This window comes from Chamaea fasciata, unplaced genomic scaffold (assembly GCF_029207755.1).
Source record: "Chamaea fasciata isolate MVZ Bird 193981 ecotype frontalis unplaced genomic scaffold, bChaFas1.0.hap1 SCAF_32, whole genome shotgun sequence".
Classification (NCBI taxonomy): Eukaryota; Metazoa; Chordata; class Aves; order Passeriformes; family Sylviidae; genus Chamaea; species Chamaea fasciata.
This window is the reverse complement of record NW_027094117.1, coordinates 1,096,685-1,120,131: the sequence shown is the minus strand read 5'-3', so window position 1 is coordinate 1,120,131 and position 23,447 is coordinate 1,096,685. Positions and strand designations below refer to the sequence as shown.

At 56.7% G+C, this 23,447-nt stretch overlaps 1 protein-coding gene across 13 annotated transcripts in view; it reads right to left on the bottom strand.

Annotated features, from left to right (window-relative positions):
- SYNGAP1 (synaptic Ras GTPase activating protein 1) overlaps nucleotides 1–22,862 on the bottom strand; it is a 38,211-nt gene extending 15,349 nt beyond the window's left edge. For 8 of the 13 annotated variants that reach the window (XM_066207004.1, XM_066207009.1, XM_066207010.1 and 5 more), the window contains exons 1-13: nucleotides 22,856–22,862; nucleotides 21,369–21,479; nucleotides 18,849–19,002; nucleotides 18,638–18,736; nucleotides 16,949–17,212; nucleotides 10,340–10,630; nucleotides 9,514–9,658; nucleotides 7,642–7,786; nucleotides 7,331–7,567; nucleotides 4,692–4,893; nucleotides 3,986–4,161; nucleotides 3,597–3,638; nucleotides 662–1,592 (exon numbers count right to left, since the gene is read on the bottom strand). In XM_066207004.1, coding sequence (XP_066063101.1) covers nucleotides 662–1,592; nucleotides 3,597–3,638; nucleotides 3,986–4,161; nucleotides 4,692–4,893; nucleotides 7,331–7,567; nucleotides 7,642–7,786; nucleotides 9,514–9,658; nucleotides 10,340–10,630; nucleotides 16,949–17,212; nucleotides 18,638–18,736; nucleotides 18,849–19,002; nucleotides 21,369–21,415 — 2,733 coding nt within the window. In that variant the 5' untranslated portion in view covers nucleotides 21,416–21,479; nucleotides 22,856–22,862. Of the gene's footprint in view, nucleotides 1–661; nucleotides 1,593–3,596; nucleotides 3,639–3,985; nucleotides 4,162–4,691; nucleotides 4,894–7,330; nucleotides 7,568–7,641; nucleotides 7,787–9,513; nucleotides 9,659–10,339; nucleotides 10,631–16,568; nucleotides 16,574–16,948; nucleotides 17,213–18,637; nucleotides 18,737–18,848; nucleotides 19,003–21,368; nucleotides 21,573–21,796; nucleotides 21,842–21,955; nucleotides 21,961–22,855 lie in introns of those variants that run through there. The other 5 variants (XM_066207016.1, XM_066207006.1, XM_066207008.1 and 2 more) reach the window with 5 other exon arrangements.
- Nucleotides 22,863–23,447: the final 585 nt, after the last annotated feature.

Here is a 23,447-nt window from a genome sequence, read left to right as displayed (position 1 = left end):
CAGCAGGACATCAGGGACATCGGGGGGACACGGGGGACATCAGGGGGACATCAGGGGGACATTGGCGACACCAGGCACACACACAGACATGGGGACACAAAGGGACATGGGGGGACAGAGAGGGACACAAAGATGAGCCTGGTTTCCCCTCCAGCACCACGTCCCCCAGTGTCCCCAATGTCCCCATATCCCCCAGTGTCCCCAAGGTCCCCCATGTCCTCATATTACCCCACGTCCCCAATGTCCCCAAGTCCCCAGTGTCCCCATATCCCCCCACATCCCCACATCCCCCCATGTCCCCCTGTCCCCAATGTCCCCATGTCCCCAATGTCCCCACATCCCCCGATGTCCCCAACGTCCCCACGTCCCCAGTGTCCCCATATCCCCCGATGTCCCCAACGTCCTCACATCCTGCCATGCTCCCCCAATGTCCCCACATCCCCCAATGTCCCCAATGTCCCCAACATCTCCACGTCCCCAATGTCCCCATATCCCCTGATGTCCCCAATGTCCCCTTGTCCCCAATGTCCCCACATCCCCCCATGCTCCCCCAGTGCCCCCACGTCCCCAACGTCCCCACATCCCCAATGTCCCCACATCCCCCAGTGTCCCCCCCGTCCCCACTGCCCCCCGCCATCCCCCCGCCGTCGCCGGCTGTCACCTGCTTGGTGACGGGCGGTTTCATGGCGGCCACCGAGGCCTCCTTGGCCAGGGAGGGCTGGCGGGAGCGCGGCGGGCCGTAGGCGGGCTCGGGGGACGCCAGCAGGTTGCCGCTGGCCGGCCGCGCCTTCTGCGGGACCCCCAGCGCCGAGGGGCCGCCGCCGCCGCCGCCGCCGCCGCCTTTCCCCGCCCGCGACCCCCGCGGGGTGGGCGGCGGGGGGGCGCCGATGGTGATCTGCGGGGGGGCCAGCGTGTCCTGGAGCGACAGCTGCCTGCGGCCGAAGTCGCCGCCGGGCCGCCCGAACTCGTCGCTGTAGCTGTGGCTGTGCGTGATGTGTTTTTGGGGAGGGGTGGCCAGCTCCTCGCTCTTGCTGTAGCCGTGCAGGGGCGGCGGGGCGACGCCGCCGAAGTGACCCCCGTCTCCGCCGCCCCCCTCGCCCCTCCCGCCGCCCCCTCCTCCTCCTCCTCCTCCTCCTCCTCCGCCGCCGCCGCCGCCGCCGTCGGGGCCGCGCAGGGGCCCGTCGGCGGCCAGGTGGAACAGGGGGTTCTGGAAGGACAGCGGGACCCTCAGCTGCGGTCCCCCCGGCTCGGGCACCCCCAGGCGCGGCGGGGCCAGGCTGGAGGCGCTGCCCTGCGACAGGCGGCCGGGCCGCAGGCCGCCCTGGCCGGCTCCCCCCGGGGCCGGAGCGCCGGCCAGCAGCTCCGCGGGCAGGCTGGGGATGCTGTCCACGCGTCCGTCCTGCAGGTCCAGCATGGAGACGCTCTTGCCCACGCCCAGCGCGCCGCCGCGGCCGCCCTCGGGCTCGGTGAGGTCGGAGCTGCTGGTGCAGTAGGCGGGCGACGAGCGGGCCAGCGGCGGGCGGCTGAGCACCAGCACCTCCGGGGGACCCTTCTCCTGCGGCGGCGACGGCAGGCGGGGCACGTCCATGGAGCTGCGGGCCGGGATCGGGGGGGCGGGGGGTGCGGTGTGGGGCACGGGGGTGCGGTGTGGGGTACGGGGGTGTGGGGTTATGGGGTACGGGGGTGCGGTGTGGGGTACGGGGGTGTGGGGTACGGGGGTGTGGGGTACGGGGGTGTGGGGTTATGGGGTACGGGGGTGTGGGGTTATGGGGTACGGGGGTGTGGGGTTATGGGGTACGGGGATGTGGGGTACGAGGGTGTGGGGTACGGGGGTGTGGGGTTATGGGGTACGGGGGTGTGGGGTTATGGGGTACGGGGATGTGGGGTTGTGAGGTACGGGGGTGTGGGGCACGGGGGTGTGGGGTTATGGGGTACGGGGGTGTGGGGTTATGGGGCACGGGGATGTGGGGTGCGGGGATGTGGGGTACGAGGGTGTGGGGTACGGCGGTGTGGGGTACGGGGGTGTGAGGTACGGGGTTATGGAGCACGGGGGTGTGGGGGTGTGGGGCACGGGGATGTGGGGTTATGGGGCACGGGGATGTGGGGTACGGCGGTGTGCGGTGTGGGGTACGGGGATGTGGGGTACGGGGTTATGGAGCACGGGGGTGTGGGGTTATGGGGTACAGGGATGTGGGGTTATGGGGCACGGGGATGTGGGGTACGGCAGTGTGCGGTGTGGGGTACGAGGGTGTGGGGTACGGCGGTGTGGGGTACGGGGGTGTGAGGTACGGGGTTATGGAGCACGGGGGTGTAGGGTTATGGGGTATGGGGATGTGGGGTTATGGGGCACGGGGATGTGGGGTACGGCAGTGTGCGGTGTGGGGCACGGGGGTGTGGGGTTATGGGGTACAGGGATGTAGGGTATGGGGATGTGGGGAGGGATGCGGGGTGTGCGGTGTGCAGTGTGGGGTACGGGGATGTGGGTTATGGGGCACGGGGATGTGGGGTGGGATGTGGGGTACAGGGTGTGGGGATGTGGGGTGGGATGTTCGGTGTGGGGTACGGGGTGTGGGGGAAATATGGGATGGGGAGGGGGAAAATGGGGCGGGATGGGGGAGGGATGTGGGGCGGGATGGAAAGCCGCGGGATGGGGGATGGGGAGGGGAATACGGGGGAGGGACATGGGGTGGGGGGCACACGGGATTGGGGGATTGGGATGTGAACACGGCAATGGGGATGTGGGGAGGGACAGAGGGGACACGGGATTGGGGACATGGGGTTGGGGACACGGGAATGGGGACATGGGAATGGGGACACGGGATTGGGGACACAGGAATGGGGACACGGGACGGAGGGACGGGGGATACGGGATGGGGAACACGGACGGGTGAGGGCGGTTGGACACGGCCCCAAACCCATCTCGGGAATTGTCGTCCCACTGGTGTCGCCGTCCCGTCCATCCCAAACGCTCCCGTCCCAAACGTCCCCGTCCCAACTCTTCCCATCCCCGTCCTAAACATTCCCACCCCGCTCCCGTCACCGTCCCGACCCTCATCCCGTCCCTGTCCCCATCCTGATCCCGATCCCGGTTTCATCCCCACCCCAGTCCCGATTCCTGTCATGACCCTGGCCCAGGTCTGGATCCAGACCCCAATCCCCGCCCCCATCCCAATCCCAAATCCCAATCCCAATCCGAAATCCTGATCCCAATCCCAAATCCTGATGCCAAATCCAATCCCAAATCCCGACCCCAAATTCCAACCGTGGTCTCATCCCAATCCCAATCCCAATCCCATCTCTGTCCTGAACCCAAATCCCAAATCCTAATCCTCATCCTGTCCCGATCCCATCACCATCCTCATCCGAATCCCAAGCCCCAAACTCCAAACCCCAAACCCCAAATCCCAAATCCCAAATCCCAAACCCCAAACCCCAAATCCCAAATCCCAAACCCCAAACCCCAAATCCCAAATCCCAAACCCCAAACCCCAAATCCCAAATCCCAAACCCCAAATCCCAAATCCCAAACCCCAAACCCCAAATCCCAAACCCCAAATCCCAAATCCCAAACCCCAAATCCCAACCCCGCCCCTCACCTGTTGAGCCCCCGCACCATGTAGGACTGGAGATCCACAGAGCTGCGGGGACACGGACAGGTGAGACCCCCAGGTGAGACCCCCAGAGACATCAGGTGGCATTGGGGTTCCCAGGTGGGACATGAAGGTCCCACAGGTATTTGGGGGGGGTCACCATGGGGACACGGGGGGGGGGGGTCACAGGTGGGTGGGGCCACCTCAGGTGAGACAGGGACACACCTGGGCCGCAGAGCCGCACAGGACAGGTGACGCAGGGGTGGCAGGTGGGTGGGGCCACCCCAGGTGAGACAGGGACACACCTGGGCTGCAGAGCCGCACAGGACAGGTGACACAGGGGGGACAGCCGCGCCCCCCGGCGCAGGGGCGGGGCGGGACAGGTGCGCGCTCACCTGTTGAGGTCGCGCACGAGGTAGGGCTGCAGGTCGGCCGAGGGCCCGCGCAGGACCAGCCCCTTGGGGGGCAGGCGCTCGCCCTGGCTGGGCTGCCGCTGCAGGTGAGGGTTCCGCAGCGCCACGCTGATGTCCGTCAGCAGCCGCGGCAGCGGGCCCAGCTTCAGCAGCGCCTCCTGGGGGACAGGTGAGCGCACCTGAGCGCACCTGGGAACACCTGACTACACCTGAGGGCACCTGGGAACACCTGACTACACCTGAGGGCACCTGGGAACACCTGGGACCGCATCTAAGGGAACCCCATTGATCTCCCAGTGAGGCTCAGCTTCAGCAGCGCCTCCTGGGGGACAGGTGAGCGCACCTGGGAACACCTGAGTGCGCTTGAGCACACCTGGGCATCCCTGGGACCTCACCTGGGGTGACCCCGGGACCCGCCCATGCTGGGAGGTGGGGGAGGTCACTCTCCCCATGAGCACCCCCAGGTGAGGCTGCAGGTGCACAGGTGAGGCTGTGGCAGCACAGGTGAGGCTGTGGCCGCACAGGTGATACCATAGCAGCACAGGTGAGGCTGTAGCTGCACAGGTGAGGCTGTGGCCACACAGGTGAGGCTGTGACCACACAGGCGGGGCTGTGACTGCACAGGTGAACTTGAGGCCACACAGGTGAGACTGTGGCGGGTCCCCCAGGTGTGCCGCAGGTGCGGTACCTTGCTGAGCTGGCTCATGACCTCCCAGAGCAGCGCGTGCAGCGTGGACAGCTCGCGGCCCAGGTCGATGTAGCCCTCGAAGCTGGTGCTGTTGGTCAGCGTGTCCAGGTTGGAGATCTCGTACAGGAACTGCTGCATGCTGGCCCACTCCAGCTCCAGGAACTCGTTCATGAACGCCATGTACTCCTCCTTGCTCCCGAACCTGCCGCAGGTGCGCCCAGGTGAGGGCGGGGCCCGCAGGTGGGCAGCAACATCCCCAGCAGGTGAGGGCAGGGCCGCCAGGTGGGAGGGAAAATCTCCCTCAGCAGGTGAGGGCAGGGCCAGCAGGAACATCCCTGACAGGTGAGGGTGGGGCCGGCAGGTGGGCTGGAACATCCCCAGCAGGTGAGGGCGGGGCTGGTAGGTGGGCCCTGACAGGTGAGGGCGGGGCCGTCAGGTGGGCAGGAACATCCCCAGGAGGTGAGGGTGGGGCTGGCACGTGGGAGGGAACACCCCCGGCAGGTGAGGGCGGGGCCAGCAGGTGGGTGGGAACGCCCCCAGCAGGTGAGGGGTGTCCCCACTATGAGGGTTGGGGTGGGAGGCGGCAGGTGAGGGGTGAGGAAGGGTGGGGACAGGGGTTGTCAATCATCCATCATCATTTGTTGCCGTCCTTTGTCATCCATGGTCATCGTCATCATCATCGTCGTCATTTGTCATCCATCATCATCATCATCATCATCCTCATCATCCACCATCACCATCCATCATCACCATCGTCATCATCCATCACCATCATCCATCATCTGTCATCCATCACCATCCATCATCATCATCATCATCCATCCACCATCAACATTCATCATCATCATCATCCATCACCATCATCCATCATCTGTCATCTATCACCATCCATCATCATCATCATCATCATCATCGTCATCATCATCCATCCACCATCAACATTCATCATCATCATCATCCATCACCATCATCCATCATCTGTCATCCATCACCATCCATCATCATCATCATCATCATCATCATCCATCCGCCATTAACATTCATCATCATCATCATCCATCACCATCATCCATCACCTGTCATCCATCACCATCCATCATCATCATCATCATCATCATCATCCATCCGCCATCATCTGTCATCCATCATCCACCATCATCATCCACTGTCATTTGTCATCCACCATTGTTCTTCATCCATCATCATCATCATCCATCATCCCTCTGCTGTGCATCCATCTGTCATCTTCCATCTCCTGCCCATCAACCCACCCATCCATCTTCTGTCCATCCATCCATCGTTATCCATCGTCCTCTGGCATCCATCAGTATCCATTATCCATCATCATCATCATCATCATCATCCATTGTCTACCGTCATCCACCCATCAGCATCCATCTCCTGTCCATCAACCCATCCACCCATCCATCATCATCCATCCATCAACTCATCCATCCATCATCCAACCATCATCCATCCATCATCATCCATCCGTCAACTCATCCATCCATCATCCAACCATCATCCATCCATCATCATCCATCCATCAACTCATCCATCCATCCATCCATCCGTCAACTCATCCATCCATCATCATCCATCCATCATCCATTCATCATCCATCCATCATCATCCATCCATCAACTCGTCCATCCATCCATCATCATCCATCCATCATCCATCTCCTGTCCATCAACTCATCCATCGTCATCATCGTCATCATCATCCTGTGCATCCATGCATCCATCCATCATCATCTGTCTCCTGCCCATCCATCATCCATCCATCATCCATCCTTCATGATCCATCTCCCGTCCATCAACTCATCCATCTTGCATCCACCTTCAGTCCATCCATCATCATCCCTCCGTACATCCAGTCCCTCTACTTATCCATTTCCCATCCATCAACTCATCCGTCATCATCATTGTCCATCATCCCTCTCCTGTGCATCCGTGCATCATCACCCATCTCCTGCCCATCAGCGCATCCCGCCGTCTTCTCTCCATCCATCACCAATCCATCCATCCATCTATCATCATCCATCAGCATCCATCCATCATCCATCCGTCCATCATCCATCATCCATCATCCATCCATCATCCATCATCCATCATCCATCCATCCATCATCCATCCATCCATCCATCATCCATCCATCATCCACCATCTATCCATCCATCATCCATCCATCCATCATCCATCCATCCGTCCATCCATCATCCATCCATTATCCACCATCCATCCATCCATCATCCATCATCCATCCATCATCCATCCATCATCCATCCATCCATCCATCCATCATCCATCCATCATCCATCATCCATCATCCATCCATCCATCATCCATCCATCATCCATCATCCATCATCCATCATCCATCCATCCATCATCCATCCATTATCCACCATCCATCCATCATCCATCCATCATCCATCATCCATCATCCATCATCCATCCATCCATCATCCATCATCCATCCATCATCCATCATCCATCCATCATCCATCCATCCATCCATCCATCCATCATCCATCCATCATCCATCCATCCATCATCCATCCATCATCCATCCATCCATCTCCATCCACCCCCCATGAACCCACCCCCGATCCCCTCCCGCCGTCGCCGCCCTCACTTGGTGAAGTTGGCCAAGTTCTGGATGACCTTGGCGATGAGGGTCAGCGTCCTGGCCGTCTGCTCGTCGGGGTACTCCTGCATCAGGCCGAAGAGGCTGGGGGACATGACGGCGGGGCACAGGAAGCGCAGGAAGAGCGAGGCGCTGATCAGGCGGTCGGCGATGTCCTCGCGCCCGCGCTCGGCGCAGCGCAGCCGCCACGAGGCGAACACCTCCTTCAGCTCCCGCGGGAACACGCTGCCGGCGGGACACGGCGTCACGCGGATCCCGGGGACGTTCCCAGGACGTCCCCACCGCGTCCCCGCGCTCACCAGTGGGAGTTGACCACCTTGCAGAGCGCCAGCTCGCAGCACATGCGCAGGTTGGCCTGGTGGTCGGCCAGGGTGGAGGCCGAGCACTTCATGGGGTCCACCTCACAGTTCTCCTCCGACTCGTAGAGCGCCCGGATGAACTCGCCTGTGGCGCGGGCGGGGAGGACACGGGGACACCCACGGGGACACCGAGGGGAAGGGGGAAAAGGGACCGATCGTGTCATGGGTGGGAGAAGGGACCACCCAAAGATCTCATGATGGTGGTGATGGAACCTGGCCGTGAGTGGGGACCACCTAAAGATCTCATGATGGTGGTGATGGAACCTGGCCGTGAGTGGGGGCCACCCAAAGATCTCATGATGGTGGTGATGGAACCTGGCCATGAGTGGGGACCACCTAAAGATCTCATGATGGTGGTGATGGAATGTGATGGTGAGTGGGGACCACCCAATGAGATAACGGCCATGGCAGGGACCACCCAACTATGTGATGGCCGTGAGAAGTGACCACTCAATGACCTAACGGCCATGAGTGGAGACCATCCAACCACGCCATGGCCATGAGTAGGGACCACCCAATGATTTCATGGCCACAAAGAGAAACCACCCAATGATTTCATGGCCATGAGTGGGGGCCACCCAAAGATCTCATGATGGTGGTGATGGATCATGACCATGAGTGAGAACCATCCAATGACCTAACGGCCGTGACAGGGACCACCCAACCACGCCATGGCGTGAGAAGTGACCACTCAGTGACCTAACGGCCATGAGCGGGGACCACCCAGTGATTGCATGGCCATGGGAAGTGACCACCCAAAGATCTCATGATGGTGGTGATGGAACCTGGAACCAGCCAATGATCTCATGGCCATGAGAAGGAGCGACCTAACAATCTCGCGACGGTGGTGATGGAACCTGGCCATGAGTGGGGGCCACCAAAGATCTCATGATGGTGGTGATGGAACCTGGTCATGGGTTGGGACCACCCAACCATGTCATGACCACAAGAAGGCGGCACCCAGTGATTTCATGGCCATGAGAAGCGACCACCCAAAGATCTCATGACAGTGGTGATGGAACATGACTGTGAGTGGGGACCCATCCAATGACCTAATGGCCATGAGACAGGACCACCCAAAGATCTCATGATGGTGGTGATGGAACTTGGACATGAGTGGGGACCTTCCAGTGACTTAATGGCAATGCGTGGGGACCACCCAACCATGACATGGACGTGAAAAGGGACCACCAATGATTTCATGACCACAAGGAGGGACCACCCAACGATCTCATGGCCATGAGAAGGAATGACCCAACAATCTCATGATGGTGGTGACGGAACCTGTTGATGGGTCGGGACCACCCAACCATGTCATGACCACAAGAAGGGATCACCCGATGATTTCATGACCACAACAAGGGACCCCCCAATGATTTTATGGCCATGACTAGGGGCCACCCAAAGTTCTCATGATGGTGGTGATGGAACCTTGTCATGAGTGGGGACCATCCAGTGACCTAATGGCCATGAGTGTGGACCACCCAATGATTGCATGGCCGTGGGAAGCGACCACCCAAAGTTCTCATGATGATAGTGATGGAACATGACAGTGAATGGAGACCGTCCAGTGACCTAATGGCCATGGGTGGGGACCATCCAACCATCTCACGACCACAACAAGGGGCCACCCAATCGTGTCGTGGCCATGAGTGGGGACCACCCAATGGTCACATGGCCATGAGAAAGAACCACCCAGCCATCTCACGGTCATGAGCGGGACCACTCATTCCACCTCAACCCCACCACACCCCACCCCCCCAGCCAAAGGCCACGCCCCCTCCAGCGCCACCCGGTGCCGCTGGCGCTCACCAATGGCGTCCTTGAGGTATTTCTGGCCGATGAGCTTCAGGTACTCCTCGATGGCTTTGGTGGCCAAGGTGTTCTCCCGGAAGATCAGGTGCTCCCGGTCCATGAAACGATCCACCTCCGTCATGGCCATGTCCGACAGGAAGTCCTGCCCGCGACCGTCAGCGCGGCCCGGCGCCGGACGTCCCTCTGTCCCATCTCCATCACCCACCCATCCATCTTCATCCATCTCCACCTCTCCGTCCATCCATCATCCATCATTCACCATCCATCCATCCATCCATCCATCCATCCGTCATCCATCCATTCCACGTTCCCAACCTCCCCAAATTCCCACCATTCCCAAAATCCTCCCACAGTCCCACCTTGGCCTTTCCGGTGCTCTGCAGGATGTGCACCAGCACGCAGGCCAACTCCAGCATCCATCATCCATCCTCCATCCTCCATCCTCCATCCTCCATCCTCCATCCATCATCCATCATCCATCATCCATCATCCATCCATCCGTCATCCCACCATCCCAACCTCCTGAAATCCCACCTCTCCACCCCGTGAAGTCCCACCTTGGCCTTTCCGGTGCTCTGCAGGATGTACACCAGCGCGCAGGCCACCTCCAGCACACATCCATCATCCATCCATCATCATCCATCATCCATTGATCCATCATCCATCCATCCATCCATCCATCCATCCATCCATCCATCCATCCATCATCATCCATTGATCCATCATCCATCCATCATCCATCCATCCATCCATCCATCCATCCATCCATCCATCCACCCCACCACCTATCCTCCCCAAATTCCCGCCATCCCCAAACTCCCACCTTGGCCTTTCCGGTGCTCTGCAGGATGTGCACCAGCGCGCAGGCCACCTCCTCCTTGCTCTTGACGCTGAGCACGGGCTCCAGCACGGCGCAGAGCATGCGGTAGTTGTTGGTGACGTACTCGGCGAACTCCTTGTAGAGCTCCATGGGCAGGATGCTCATGGTCTGGAAGCGGCTCTTGACGCGCAGCGCCGGGCAGCCCGCCTTGCTCTTGCTGCCGCTGGGCTGGCTCAGCGGGTACCACTGCTCGGCAAAGTGCCGCCCCGTCACGCTGGCGATGGGGATGCTCACCTGGGGACAGGGCGTGACACGGCTCAGGGCCGCCGCCAAACCGCGTGGGGGGCAAGCTCTGACGCCTGCAGATTTTTGTTAGTGAAACTCTCACAAGTCCCGTCGGTGCTGAGAAAAACTGGGCTGAGATGAGAACCAAGAGCCTGAAAAAGTGACCGGCGGGAATGCAGAACCGAGACGAAAATCCAAACCGTGTTTGAGTAAACTTGACCAACCGCGGGTTTTTGTTATCGGAACTCTCAGAAATTTGTGGAGTTTACAGAGAAAAAACAGGACTAAAATAAGAACCAAGAGCCGGAGAAACTGAGTACCAGGATTGCAAAACCTGGATAAAACCCGAAACTCTGTTTACCGGCCAAACCATGGGTGAGTAAACTTAACCACCCGCAGATTTTGTTATCTCAGAACTGTCAGGAATTCATCGAGGTTACTGAGAAAAACTGGGCTGAGATGAGAACCAAGCGCCTGAAAAAGTGACCGGCGGGAATGCAGAACCGAGACGAAAATCCAAACTGTGTTTGAGTAAACTTGACCAACCGCGGGTTTTTGTTATCGGAACTCTCAGAAATTTGTGGAGTTTACAGAGAAAAACAGGACTGAAATAAGAACCACGAGCCGGAGAAACTGAGTACCAAGAAGGCAAAACCTGAACTCTGTTTACCGGCCAAGCCATGGGTGAGTAAACTTAACCACCCGCAGATTTTGTTACCAGAACCCTCTGAAATTCATCCAGGTTACCCAGAAAAACAAAACTAAAATAAGAACCACGAGCCGGAGAAACTGAGTACCAGGATTGCAAAACCTGGATAAAAACCGAAACTCTGTTTACCGGCCAAGCCATGGGTGAGTAAACTTAACCGCCCATAGTTGTTTTTTTTCTTTTCTCAGAACTCCCAGGAATTTGTCGAGGCTCCCGAGAAAAACGGGGCTAAAAGCAGGACGAAGAGCCTGAGAAACTGACTACCAGGACGGCAGAAACGAGATAAAAACCTAAACCGTGTGCAATTAAACTCAACCACCCTCAGTTTTCGTTATCAGAATCCTCAGGAATTCCTCGAGGTTACTAAAAAAAAAAAAACACCACGAAAAACGGACAAAAATAAAAAAAGCAGAGCCTGAAGAACTGACTAGCAAGAACACAAAACCGAGATAAAAACCTAAACTCTGTTTACCGGCCAAACTGGGCGGAAGTGAACTTAACCACGCGCAGATTTTTTGTTGTCGGAACTCTCAGAATTCCGTCAAAATTACTGAAAAAAAAGCTGGAAGAAATGGAAAAAGAAGAGCTTGAGAAACGGAGCACCAAGAAAGGAAAAGGAGGCGTGACGTGACGATGAGCCCCGACCAATCAGGCGTCCCCAAGGAGGCGTGCCCGGATTGATGGACAGGGCGAACCGGCCAATGAGGCGACGCGTGACCGCGTGAACAAACTACTTAAAATCTATTAAAAAAATAAGTCTATAAAATCTAATTTAAAAATTAATCTATAAAATCTATAAAAATCAAATCTATCAAATCTATAAAAATTAAATCTAGAAAAACCATAAAAACATAAATCTAGAAAATCAAGGGGGGGAAAAAAATCTAGAAAATCTAGGGGAAAAAAAAATCTAGAAATCTAGGAAAAAAAATAAATCTAGAAAATCAAGGGAAAAAATTAAGTCTTTATTATAAAATCTATAAAATAATAAATCTCGAAAATCCGTGGCTCACCGTAGTGGTCGTTCAGTACAGACGTAAGGGTTTGGTGTTTTCTTAAAGATGCCAGCAAATGTCAATAGCTTAACGAACTAATTAAAAAGTTTGTCTTTTTTTTTTTTTTTTTGGGGAAATTTAGGTTTAAAATTAAAGGATTTTAAGTAATTTGCCTTTTTTTGGTGGTTTTTTTTTTTGGTTTGGTTTGGTTTTGGTTGGTTAGAAGTTATTATTACGCAGCAAGTTAAAGATTCAGCCCAGGGTTTCGGGCCGGGTTTGGCTGGGTTTTGGGGCTTGCTGCACGCCTGGGTTGGTTTTCTGTTTTTGTGGGGTTTTGTTTTCGTTTTGGTTTTGTTTGTTTGTTTCGGGGGGGCGTTTTTTAGATTTTTTTTTTGTTTCGTTGGGGTTTTTTTTTTTTCGTTTTTGGTGGGGCAGGAGGAGATTATAAATCAGCCGTGCCGGTTTGATGCTACGGGTCGCGGCGGGTTGTCTTAGCTGGGTCGCGTTCGGTTTAGCTGTTAGCGCCGTTAGCTTAAAAGACGAGAAAATTCAGGAGAGAGGAGAGTTTAAAAGAAGAGAAAAAGAGCCAGCGAACTTTTTCTGGCAGCCAGCGTCTCCATAAAACTCTAGAGAAACTCTCCTCCCAAAGTGACGCAAAATTGTATTTGAACAGTCGCGACCAACCGAAAATCAGCGTTTTCTCTCCGTGTTGTGCGAAACTGCATTTAAATTAAATAATGTGTATTTAAATTAAATAATATATTTAAATTACAATGAACCGAAAATCAGCGTTTTCTCTCCGTGTTGTGCGAAACTGCATTTAAATTAAATAATGTGTATTTAAATTAAATAATATATTTAAATTACAATGAACCGAAAATCAGCGTTTTCTCTCCGTGCCGTGCAAAATTGTATTTAAATAGTTACAACTAACTGAAGGTCACGGTTTTCTCTCTGTATTGTGCAAAATTGTATTTAAATTAAATAATATATTTAAATTACAGCTAACTGAAAATCAGAGTTTTCTCTGTATGTTGTGCAAAATTGTTTTTAAATAAAATGATAAATTTAAATTACAACTAACTGAAAAGCCGAGTTTCCCCTCTATGTTGTGCAAAATTGTATTTAAATAGTTACAACTAACTGAAAATCACAGTTTTCTCTCCGTGTCGTGCAAAATTATATTTAAAATTAAATAATATATTTAAATTACAGCTAACTGAAAATCAGAGTTTGTAAGTTGTGCAAAATTATGTTTAAAATCAAATAATGTATATTTAAATTAAATAATATATTTAATAATAATTTAATTTAATGATATATTTAAATTACAACTACCTGAAAATCACAGTTTACTATGGTGTGCAAAATTGTATTTAAATAGTTACAACTAACCGAAAAATCACATTTTTCTCTCCGTGTCGTGCAAAATTATATTTAAAATCAAATAATGTATATTTAAATTAAATAATATATTTAAATTACAACTACCTGAAAATCACAGTTTACTATGGTGTGCAAAATTGTATTTAAATAACTACAGCTAACTGAAAATAACCGTTTTCTCTCTCTGTTGTCCAAAATTATATTTAAACACTTACTACTAACTGAAAACGATCGTTTTCTCTAAGAAATCCGTTTGCAGCGAAAGAAAGAGTTTCAAAGTTTAAATTTTTTTTTTCTTTTTCCTTTTCTCAGTACGCGTCAACAAACGCGTTCACTCGAAGTTAAACCCACTTCCCCCCCTTCTCCTCCCCGAATCCTCCGTCCTGGGGCGACTTCACGCTGCTCGTGTTCCCGGTGGCCCGCTCCGCGTGTGCCGCGCGTTGAATTTCACACCTTCCCGGCCGGTTCCGAGAGCGGGCCAGGGGAACGGGGAGCGCAGAGTTGGTTTGGAGAAAACTGCCTTTCCCTCCTCGGCGCTTTTCTTCCCCTTGGGATGGGGCGCGCCCGCGCCTCGGACAGCGGGACGGAGATTCGCGTGGCCCCGATCTTTTCGGATTCCTGACGCTTTAACGTTTTCGGAGTGGAGTTCCTCACGGAGCAAGCGGATGTTTTCGCGTTCCTCTCCGGAGGAAGGACAGCTGGTAAACATCTCGCTTGACCAGCGGGCTCCCGACCTCACTGCCCGATCCCCGATCAAACTCCAAAAGCTACAAACATCGAGGTCCACACAATAAACTTCTCTCTCTGTGCTCCGACAGCCTGAGGGTGTGAGCGCGGTTCTTTCGTGTCCGTCTAGCGACAGATTTGGGGGTTTTTTGGCTTTCAGTTAATTTCACCTAGCTGAGGCAGGGAAGTTCCCCTGGACTGGTTTGTTTGGGGTTTTGATTTCCCCTTTTTCTCGGGATTTAAATCTGCTCTGGCCTGAAAAACCCAGAGGAGCACCGAGGGGAGCACCGAGGGGTCCCACCGGGGCCTGGACCTCCGGAGGGACGAGGAAGGAACCGACGGAGTCGAGCTACACCCACGGCAAGGACTTGTCTCAGTTCTGCCGTCTGTCCTCAGAGCCAGAGGTTTTGTTGTTTCGGACCGTCCATTCTTTCTGTCTGTGCGCATTTCGTGCGTGAAATAAACAGGTTTTTCCCACTTTTCTCCCAGGGAAGTTTTCCGGTTGTTTTTTTTGTTTTTTTTTTTCTCCCCGGAAAGGCTGGAGGGGAGGTTGGGTTTTGCTCTCTCCAGAGGAACCCCATTCAGAGGTTTCCTCCCAGATTTGTTAATTTGTTAATTAACCCCAACCCAAAACCAGGAGGGGAGGTTTCCTATCTCCCAAATTCACCGTAAACCAGGACAATCCCATGTCCCAGATTTGCCCGAAACCAGGACAGGAGCTTTCCTCCCAAATTTGCCCTAAACCAGGATATCCCATCTCCCAAATTTGCCCTAACACGGGACATCCCATCTCCCAAAATTTCCCCAAACCAGGACATCCCATGTCCCAAATTTGCCCTAAACCAGGACAGGAGGTTTCCTCCCAAAATTTGCCCTTTTCCCAAATTTTCCCTAAACCAGGACTGGAGGTTTCCTCCCAAAATTTGCCCGAATCCCCAATTTATCCTAAACAGGACAGGAGGTTTCGTCACAGAATTTTCCCTAAACCAGGACAATCCCATGTCCCAAATTTGTCCTAAACCAGGACAGGAGGTTTCCTCCTAAAATTTGCCCCAAACCAGGACAGGAGGTTTTCTCCCGAAATTTGCCGTAATCCCAAATTTGCCCTAAACCAGGACAGGAGGTTTTCTCCCGAAATTTGCCATAATCCCAAATTTGCCCTAAACCAGGACAGGAGGTTTCCTCCTAAAATTTGCCCCAAACCAGGACAGGAGGTTTTCTCCCGAAATTTGCCGTAATCCCAAATTTGCCCTAAACCAGGACAGGAGGTTTTCTCCCGAAATTTGCCATAATCCCAAATTTGCCCTAAACCAGGACAGGAGGTTTCCTCCCAAAATTTGCCGTAATCCCAAATTTGCCCTAATCCCAAATTTGTCCTAAACCAGGACAGGAGGTTTTCTCCGGAAATTTGCCCTAATCCCAAAGTTTGCCGCAAACCGGGACAATCCCACCTCCCGGAAAGCCGAGGGAAGCGAACGCCCGAACCGCCACCAAACGCAAAAATACCAAATTCATTTTCTGCTCAAATTAATCGGTTAACCCCTTCCCTGCCGGCGCACCGCGCCCATCGACGGTGATATCGGTTAACCCCTTCCCTGCCGACGCGCCGCGCCCATCGACGGTGATATCGGTTAACCCCTTCCCTGCCGGCTCGCCGCGCCCATCGACGGTGATATCGGTTAACCCCTTCCCTGCCGACGCGCCGCGCCCATCGACGGTGATATCGGTTAACCCCTTCCCTGCCGGCTCGCCGCGCCCATCGACGGTGATATCGGTTAACCCCTTCCCTGCCGGCTCGCCGCGCCCATCGACGGTGATATCGGTTAACCCCTTCCCTGCCGGCGCGCCGCGCCCATCGACGGTGATATCGGTTAACCCCTTCCCTGCCGGCGCGCCGCGCCCATCGACGGTGATATCGGTTAACCCCTTCCCTGCCGACGCGCCGCGCCCGTCGACGGTGATATCAGTTAACCCCTTCCCTCCCGGCTCACCATGCCCATCTGGGATCACATCGATTAACCCCTTCCCTGCCGGCTCACCATGCCCCTGTAGGATCATATTAACCCCTTCCCTGCCGGCTCACCATGCCCACATAGGATCACATTGATTAACCCCTTCCCTGCCGGCTCACCATGCCCACGTGGGATCACACGCATTAACCCCTTCCCTGCCGGCTCACCATGCCCACGTGGGATCACACGCATTAACCCCTTCCCTGCCGGCTCACCATGCCCACGTGGGATCACACGCATTAACCCCTTCCCTGCCGGCTCACCATGTCCCTGTAGGATCATATTAACCCCTTCCCTGCCGGCTCACCATGCCCACATATGATCACATTGATTAACCCCTTCCCTGCCGGCTCACCATGCCCACGTGGGATCACACGCATTAACCCCTTCCCTGCCGGCTCACCATGCCCACGTGGGATCACACGCATTAACCCCTTCCCTGCCGGCTCACCATGCCCACGTGGGATCACACGCATTAACCCCTTCCCTGCCGGCTCACCATGCCCACGTAGTTGCTCTTGTCCTTCTTCCTCTTCTTGTCGGTGTCCTTGTAGAGGTGCAGGCGGATGGTGCGCACGGCGGGCAGGTTGTTGAACTCGAAGTGCTCTCCCCAGAAGACGTTGTCGGTGCGGGCCTTGCTGGTGGTGCGGGCGTACAGCATGTCGTCCAGGCACAGCTCGCAGTAGTAGCGCTTCTTGGGCGGCAGGTCGCGCGCCTCGATCACCCACAGCTTCAGCACGTTGTCCACGCGCCGGCTGTTGTCCTGAGGGTCAGGGGTCAGCGCGGGGTCAGGGGTCAGCACAGGGGTCAGGGTGGTGGGGGAGCAGGGCAGAGAGGGGAGCGGGGTCGGGAGCGCGGATTGGCTGTGCTTGGCCAGGTTGACATCAGTGACAGGTGATATCAACGCCAGGTGACCATCAACGCCAGTGGACATCAACACCAGGTGACCCTCCCCATTGCCACCAGGGGACATCAACACCGGTGGACATCAACGCCAGTGGACATCAGTGTCAGGTGACATCAATGGCAGGTGACCATCAACGCCAGGTGACCATCAACGCCAGTGGACATCAACACCAGGTGACCATCCCCATTGCCACCAGGGGACATCAACACCGGTGGACATCAACGCCAGTGGACATCAGTGTCAGGTGACATCAATGGCAGGTGACCATCAATGCCAGGTGACCATCAACGCCAGTGGACATCAACACCAGGTGACCCTCCCCATTGCCACCAGGGGACATCAGCACCAGGTGACCTCAACGGCAGGTGACCATTGACACCAGGTGACCCTCACTGTCAGGTGACCGTCCCCATTACCACAAGGTGACATCGATGGCAGGTGACCATCAACACCAGGTGACCATTCCTGCCAGGTGACCAGCCCCATTGCCACCAGGGACATCAGTGCCAGGTGACCACCAATGCCAGGTGACCATCAACATCATGAAACCCACCAACACCAGCTGACCATCGACACCAGCTGACCATCAACACCAGCTGACCATTGCCACCAGCTGACCATCCCCAGGACCAGCTGACCATCCTCATCCCACCAGCTGACCACCCCCAGACCCCTTGACTCTCCCCATGACCAGTTGACCATTGAACACCAGCTGCCATCCCCAGTGACCAGATGACCACCCCCAGGACCAGCTGACCACGCTGGTGACCTACTGACCACCCCAGTGACCAGCTGACCACCCCCATGACTGACTGACCACACCCATGACCAGCTGACCACCTCTGTGACCCCTCGACTCTCCCCATGACCAGTTGACCACCATTTGACCACCAAACACCACTGACCACCCCCAGTGACCACCTGACCACCCCCATGACCGACTGACCACACCCATGACCAGCTGCCCATCCCCGTGACCAGCTGACCACCTCAGTGACCAGCTGACCATCCCCATGGCCAGCTGACCACCTCTGTGACCCCTTGACTCTCCCCGTGACCAGCTGACCACCTCAGTGACCAGCTGACCATCCCCATGGCCAGCTGAACACCCTGGTGACCAACTGACCACCTCTGTGACCCCTTGACTCTCCCCATGACCAGCTGACCACCGCTGACCACCCCGGTGACCAGTCGACCACTCCCACCCCCTTTAGCCCCTCCCCCACCCCATTAGCCCCTCCCCACCCCGTTAGCCCCGCCCACCCCGTTAGCCCCGCCCACCTTGTTGGGCTTCACGGCCCTCTGGAGGTTCTCGATCCATTTGTCCCTCTCGGCCGCCGACCGGCAGGCGAAACACTTGGTGCCCGACGCCGTCGTCACCTGCGGGCAGGTGGGACACGGCCACGCCCACCTCAGGTGAGCCGCGCCCCCTCCCCCCCCCCCCTTCCTCACGGAATTCCCGGAAAATCCCCCCCGGGGGGAGTTTCCCAACCTCGAAGCAGAACTCCTGGCCCAGGATGCTGCTGTGCACGGCCTTGATGATGGAATCCTCGTCCAGGTTCAGCTCCAGCGCCTCGGCCGCGCTCGAGGGGCTCAGCAGCGACTCGTGCGAGTGCGACTCCTTAAAGCTCTGCATCAGCCGGGCCCTAGACGGGGATTTGGGGGGAATTTGGGGGGAGGCCGGGGGCTTTGGGGCGGCTGGGGGGGATTTGGGGAGGTTGGGAAGGGATTTGGGGGGGATTTGGGGGGATTTGGGGGGAATTTGGGGGGAGGCCGGGGGCTTTGGGGCGGCTGGGGGGGATTTGGGGGGGTTGGGAAGGGATTTGGGGGGGATTTGGGGGGATTTGGGGGGAATTTGGGGGGAGGCCGGGGGCTTTGGGGCGGCTGGGGGGGATTTGGGGGGCTGGGAAGGGATTTGGGGGGGATTTGGGGGGAATTTGGGGGGAGGCCGGGGGCTTTGGGGCGGCTGGGGGGGATTTGGGGGGGTTGGGAAGGGATTTGGGGGGCTGGAAAAGGGATTTGGGGGGGTTGGGAAGGGATTTGGGGGGGATTTGGGGGGGATTTGGGGGGAGGCCGGGGGCTTTGGGGCGGCTGGGGAGGGATTTGGGGGGGTTGGGAAGGGATTTGGGGGGGATTTGGGGGGAGGCCGGGGGCTTTGGGGCGGCTGGGGGGGATTTGGGGGGCTGGGAAGGGATTTGGGGGGAATTTGGGGAATTGGAGGGGGATCTGGGGGGATTAGGGAGGCATTTGAAAGAAATTTCGGGAGATTTGGGAGAGATTTGAGGGGCTGGGAAGGGATTGGGGGGGATTTGGGGAATTTGGGGGGAATTTTGAGGGGTCTCACTGGGATTTGAGGAGATTTGGGGGGGATTTGGGGGGGAGGCCGGGGGATTTGGGGGGTTGGGAAGGGATTTGGGGGGATTCGGGGAGCTCTGTGCAAGTGGGACTCCTCAAAGCTCCGCATCAGCCGGGCCCTGGACGGGGGCGTTGGGGGATTTTGGGGAATCCGGGGGGATTCGAGGGAATTTCGGGAATCTGGGGCGAGTTCGGGGGGATTCGGGAGGAATCCGGGGGTTTCGGAGGGGATTTGGGGGAAACCGGGGGGAATTTGGAGGGATTTTGACGGAAATTGGGGGGATTTGGGTGGGATTCGAAAGAAATTTCGGGAGGTTTGGGAGAGATCGGAGGGAATTTGAGGGGGTTGGGAAGGGATTTGGGGGGATTTGGGGAATTGGAGGGGGATTTGGGGGGATTCTGAGGGGTCTCACTGGGATTTGGGATTTGAGGAGATTTGTGGGGGATTTAGGGGGGGTTTGGGGGATTTTGGGGGATTTTGGGGGATTTTGGGGGATTTTGGGGGATTTTGGGGGGGTTTGGGGGATTTTGGAGGATTTTGGGGGATTTGGGGGGGGGTTTGGGGTGGATTTTGGGTAATTTTGGGATCTGGGGAGATTAGGAAGGGTTGGGAGGGGACCTGAGGGGGTCTGGGGGGATTTTGGGAGTTCGGGGGGGGTTGAGGACATTTGACGGGGGTTTCGGGGAGGTTGGAGGGGATTTGGGGGGGGGGGTGAGGGGATTTTTAGGGATTTGGGGAGGTTTGGGGGGATTTTTAGGGATTTGGGGGGATTTTGGGGAGGTTTGGGGGGATTTTTAGGGATTTGGGGGGATTTGGGGAGGTTTGGGGGGATTTTTAGGGATTTGGGGGAATTTTCCCGGATTTGGGGAGGTCCGTGGGGGGCTCAGGGGAATTTTGGGGGCATTTGAGGGGATCCAGGAGGGATTTTCAGGGGAAGCTTTGAGGGGGTTTCGTGAATGTTTTGGGGGATTTGGGGAGAATTCTGGGGAACTTGGGGGGGATTTTCGGGGATTTTGGGGTGAATTTTGGTGAATTTTGGTGATTTTCGGGGATTTGGGGGGATTTTGGGGGGAGTTTGGGGGATTTGGGGCGATTTTTGGTGATTTTTGGGGATTTGGGAAGATTTGGGGGGATTTGGGGGGGATTTGGGGGATTTTGAGGGGATTTGGGGCGATTTTGGGAATTTTTGGTGATTTTGGGTGATTTTTGGTGATTTCGGGGATTTTTTGGGATTTTTTGGGATTTTTTGGGATTTTGGGGGGATTTTTGGGGATTTTGGGGGGGATTTGGGGTGAGTTTTGGGGATTTGGGGAATTTTTGGTGATTTTGGGTGATTTTTGGTGATTTTTGGGGATTTCGGGGATTTGGGGGGATTTTTTGGGATTTTTTTGGATTTTGGGGGGGATTTTTGGTGATTTCGGGGATTTTGGGTGATTTTGGGGTGAGTTTTGGGGATTTCGGGGATTTTGGGGGATTTTCGGGGATTTTTGGTGATTTCGGGGATTTTTGGGTGATTTTGGGGTGAGTTTTGGGGATTTCGGGGAGCTCCTGGTGGGATTTAGGGCTCCACCACAGTGGGACCCCAAAGGCCCCCGGGGTGTCCCCAGGCGTGTCCCCAGGTGTCCCCCCAGGTGTGTCCCCAGGTGTTCCCGGTACCTGTCACGCTCGGCGCTGTGGGAGCTGCTGGTCCAGTGCCCCCACATGTCCCCAAATGCCCCTGTGGTGTCCCCAGGTGTGCCCTGATGTCCCCAGGTGTGTCCAGGTCTCCTAGGTGTGTCCCAGGCGTGTTTCCAGGTGTCCCCAGGTGTGCCCAGGTGACCCCAAGTGTCCCCAGGTGTGTCCCAGGCGTGGTTCCAGGTGTCCCCAGGTGCCCCCAGACTCCCTCAGGTGTGTCCCCAGGTGGCCCCAGGTATGTCCCAGGTGTCCCCAAGTGACCCCAGGTGTGCCCAGGTGACCCCAGGTGTCCCCAGCTGTGTCCCAGGTGTGTCCCAAATGCCCCCAGCTGTCCCCAGGTGTGTCCCCAATGCCCCCAGGTGTGTCCCAGCTGCTCCCAGGTGTCCCCAGGTGTCCCCAGGTGCACTCACCTGTTGTGGTCAGCGCTCTGGACACGTGGCAGGATCCACCCCCAAACACCCTGAGGTGTCCCCAGGTGTCCCCAGGTGTGTTCCCAGCCGTCCCCAGGTGTCCCCAGGTGTGTTCCCAGCCGTCCCCAGGTGTCCCAGGTGTGTTCCCAGGTGTCTCACCTGTCGTGGTCAGCGCTCCGGAAGCGCAGCAGGACCTGCCCCCGAACCCCCGGAGGTGCCCCCAGGTGTGTCCCCGATGTCCCCAGGTGCATGAGGTGTCCCCAGGTGTGTCCCCGATGTCCCCAGGTATGTCCCCAGGTGTGTCCCCGATGTCCCCAGGTGTATGAGGTGTCCCCAGGTGTGTCCCCAATGCCCCCAGGTGTGTTGCACCTGTCCCAGGTGTGTCTCACCTGTCATGGTCAGCACTCCGGAAGCGCGGCAGGATCTGCCGAAATCTGCCCTCAAACACCCCCAGGTGTGTCCCCAGGTGTCCCCAATGCCCCCAGCTGTCCCCAGGTGTGTCCACCTGTCCCAGGTGTATCTCACCTGTCCCAGGTGTCTCACCTGTCATCATCAGCGCTCAGGAAGCGCGGCAGGATCTGCCAGAAGCTGCCCCAGTGTCCCTGTGGTGCCCCCAGGTGTGCCCCCAGGTGTGTCCCCAGTGTCCCCAGGTGTGTCCTCAGTGTTCCCAGGTGTGTTCCCAGTGCCCCCAGGTGTGTCCCCAGTGCCCCCAGGTGTGTCCCCAGTGTTCCCAGGTGTGTTCCCAGTGCCCCCAGGTGTGTCCCCAGTGTCCCCAGGTGTGTCCCCAGTGTCCCCAGGTGTGTCCTCAGTGCCCCCAGGTGTGTCCTCAATGTCCCCCAGGTGTGTTCCCAGGTGTGTCCCCAATGTCCCCCAGGTGTGTCCCCAGTGTCCCCAGGTGTGTCCCCAGTGCCCCCAGGTGTGTCCCCAGTGTTTCCAGGTGTGTCCCCAGTGCCCCCAGGTGTGTCCCCAGTGCCCCCAGGTGTGTCCCCAGTGTCCCCAGATGTGTCCCCAGTGTCCCCAGGTGTCCCCAGGTGTATTTACCTGTCCCAGGTGTCTCACCTGTCGTGGTCGGCTCTCTGGAAGCGCAGCAGAGTCTGCCGGAACCTGCCCCAGTGTCCCTGTGGTGCCCCCAGGTGTGTCCAGGTGTGTCCCCAGGTGTGTCCCCAATGTCCCCAGGTGTATTTACCTGTCCCAGGTGTCTCACCTGTCATGGTCGGCGCTCCGGAAGCGCGGCAGGGTCTGCCGGAAGCTGCCCCAGTGTCCCTCTAGTGCCCCCAGCTGTGTCCAGGTGTGTCCCCAGGTGTGTCCCCAGGTGTGTCCCCAGTGTCCCCAGGTGTATTTACCTGTCCCAGGTGTCTCACCTGTCATGGTCGGCTCTCCGGAAGAGCGGCAGGGTCTGCCGGAAGCTGCCCCAGTGTCCCTGTGGTGCCCCCAGGTGTGTCCAGGTGTGTCCCCAGATGTGTCCCCAGTGTCCCCAGGTGTCCCCAGGTGTATTTACCTGTCCCAGGTGTCTCACCTGTCGTGGTCGGCTCTCTGGAAGCGCAGCAGGGTCTGCCGGAAGCTGCCCCAGTGTCCCTGTGGTGCCCCCAGGTGTGTCCAGGTGTGTCCCCAGGTGTGTCCCCAGGTGTCCCCAGGTGTATTTACCTGTCCC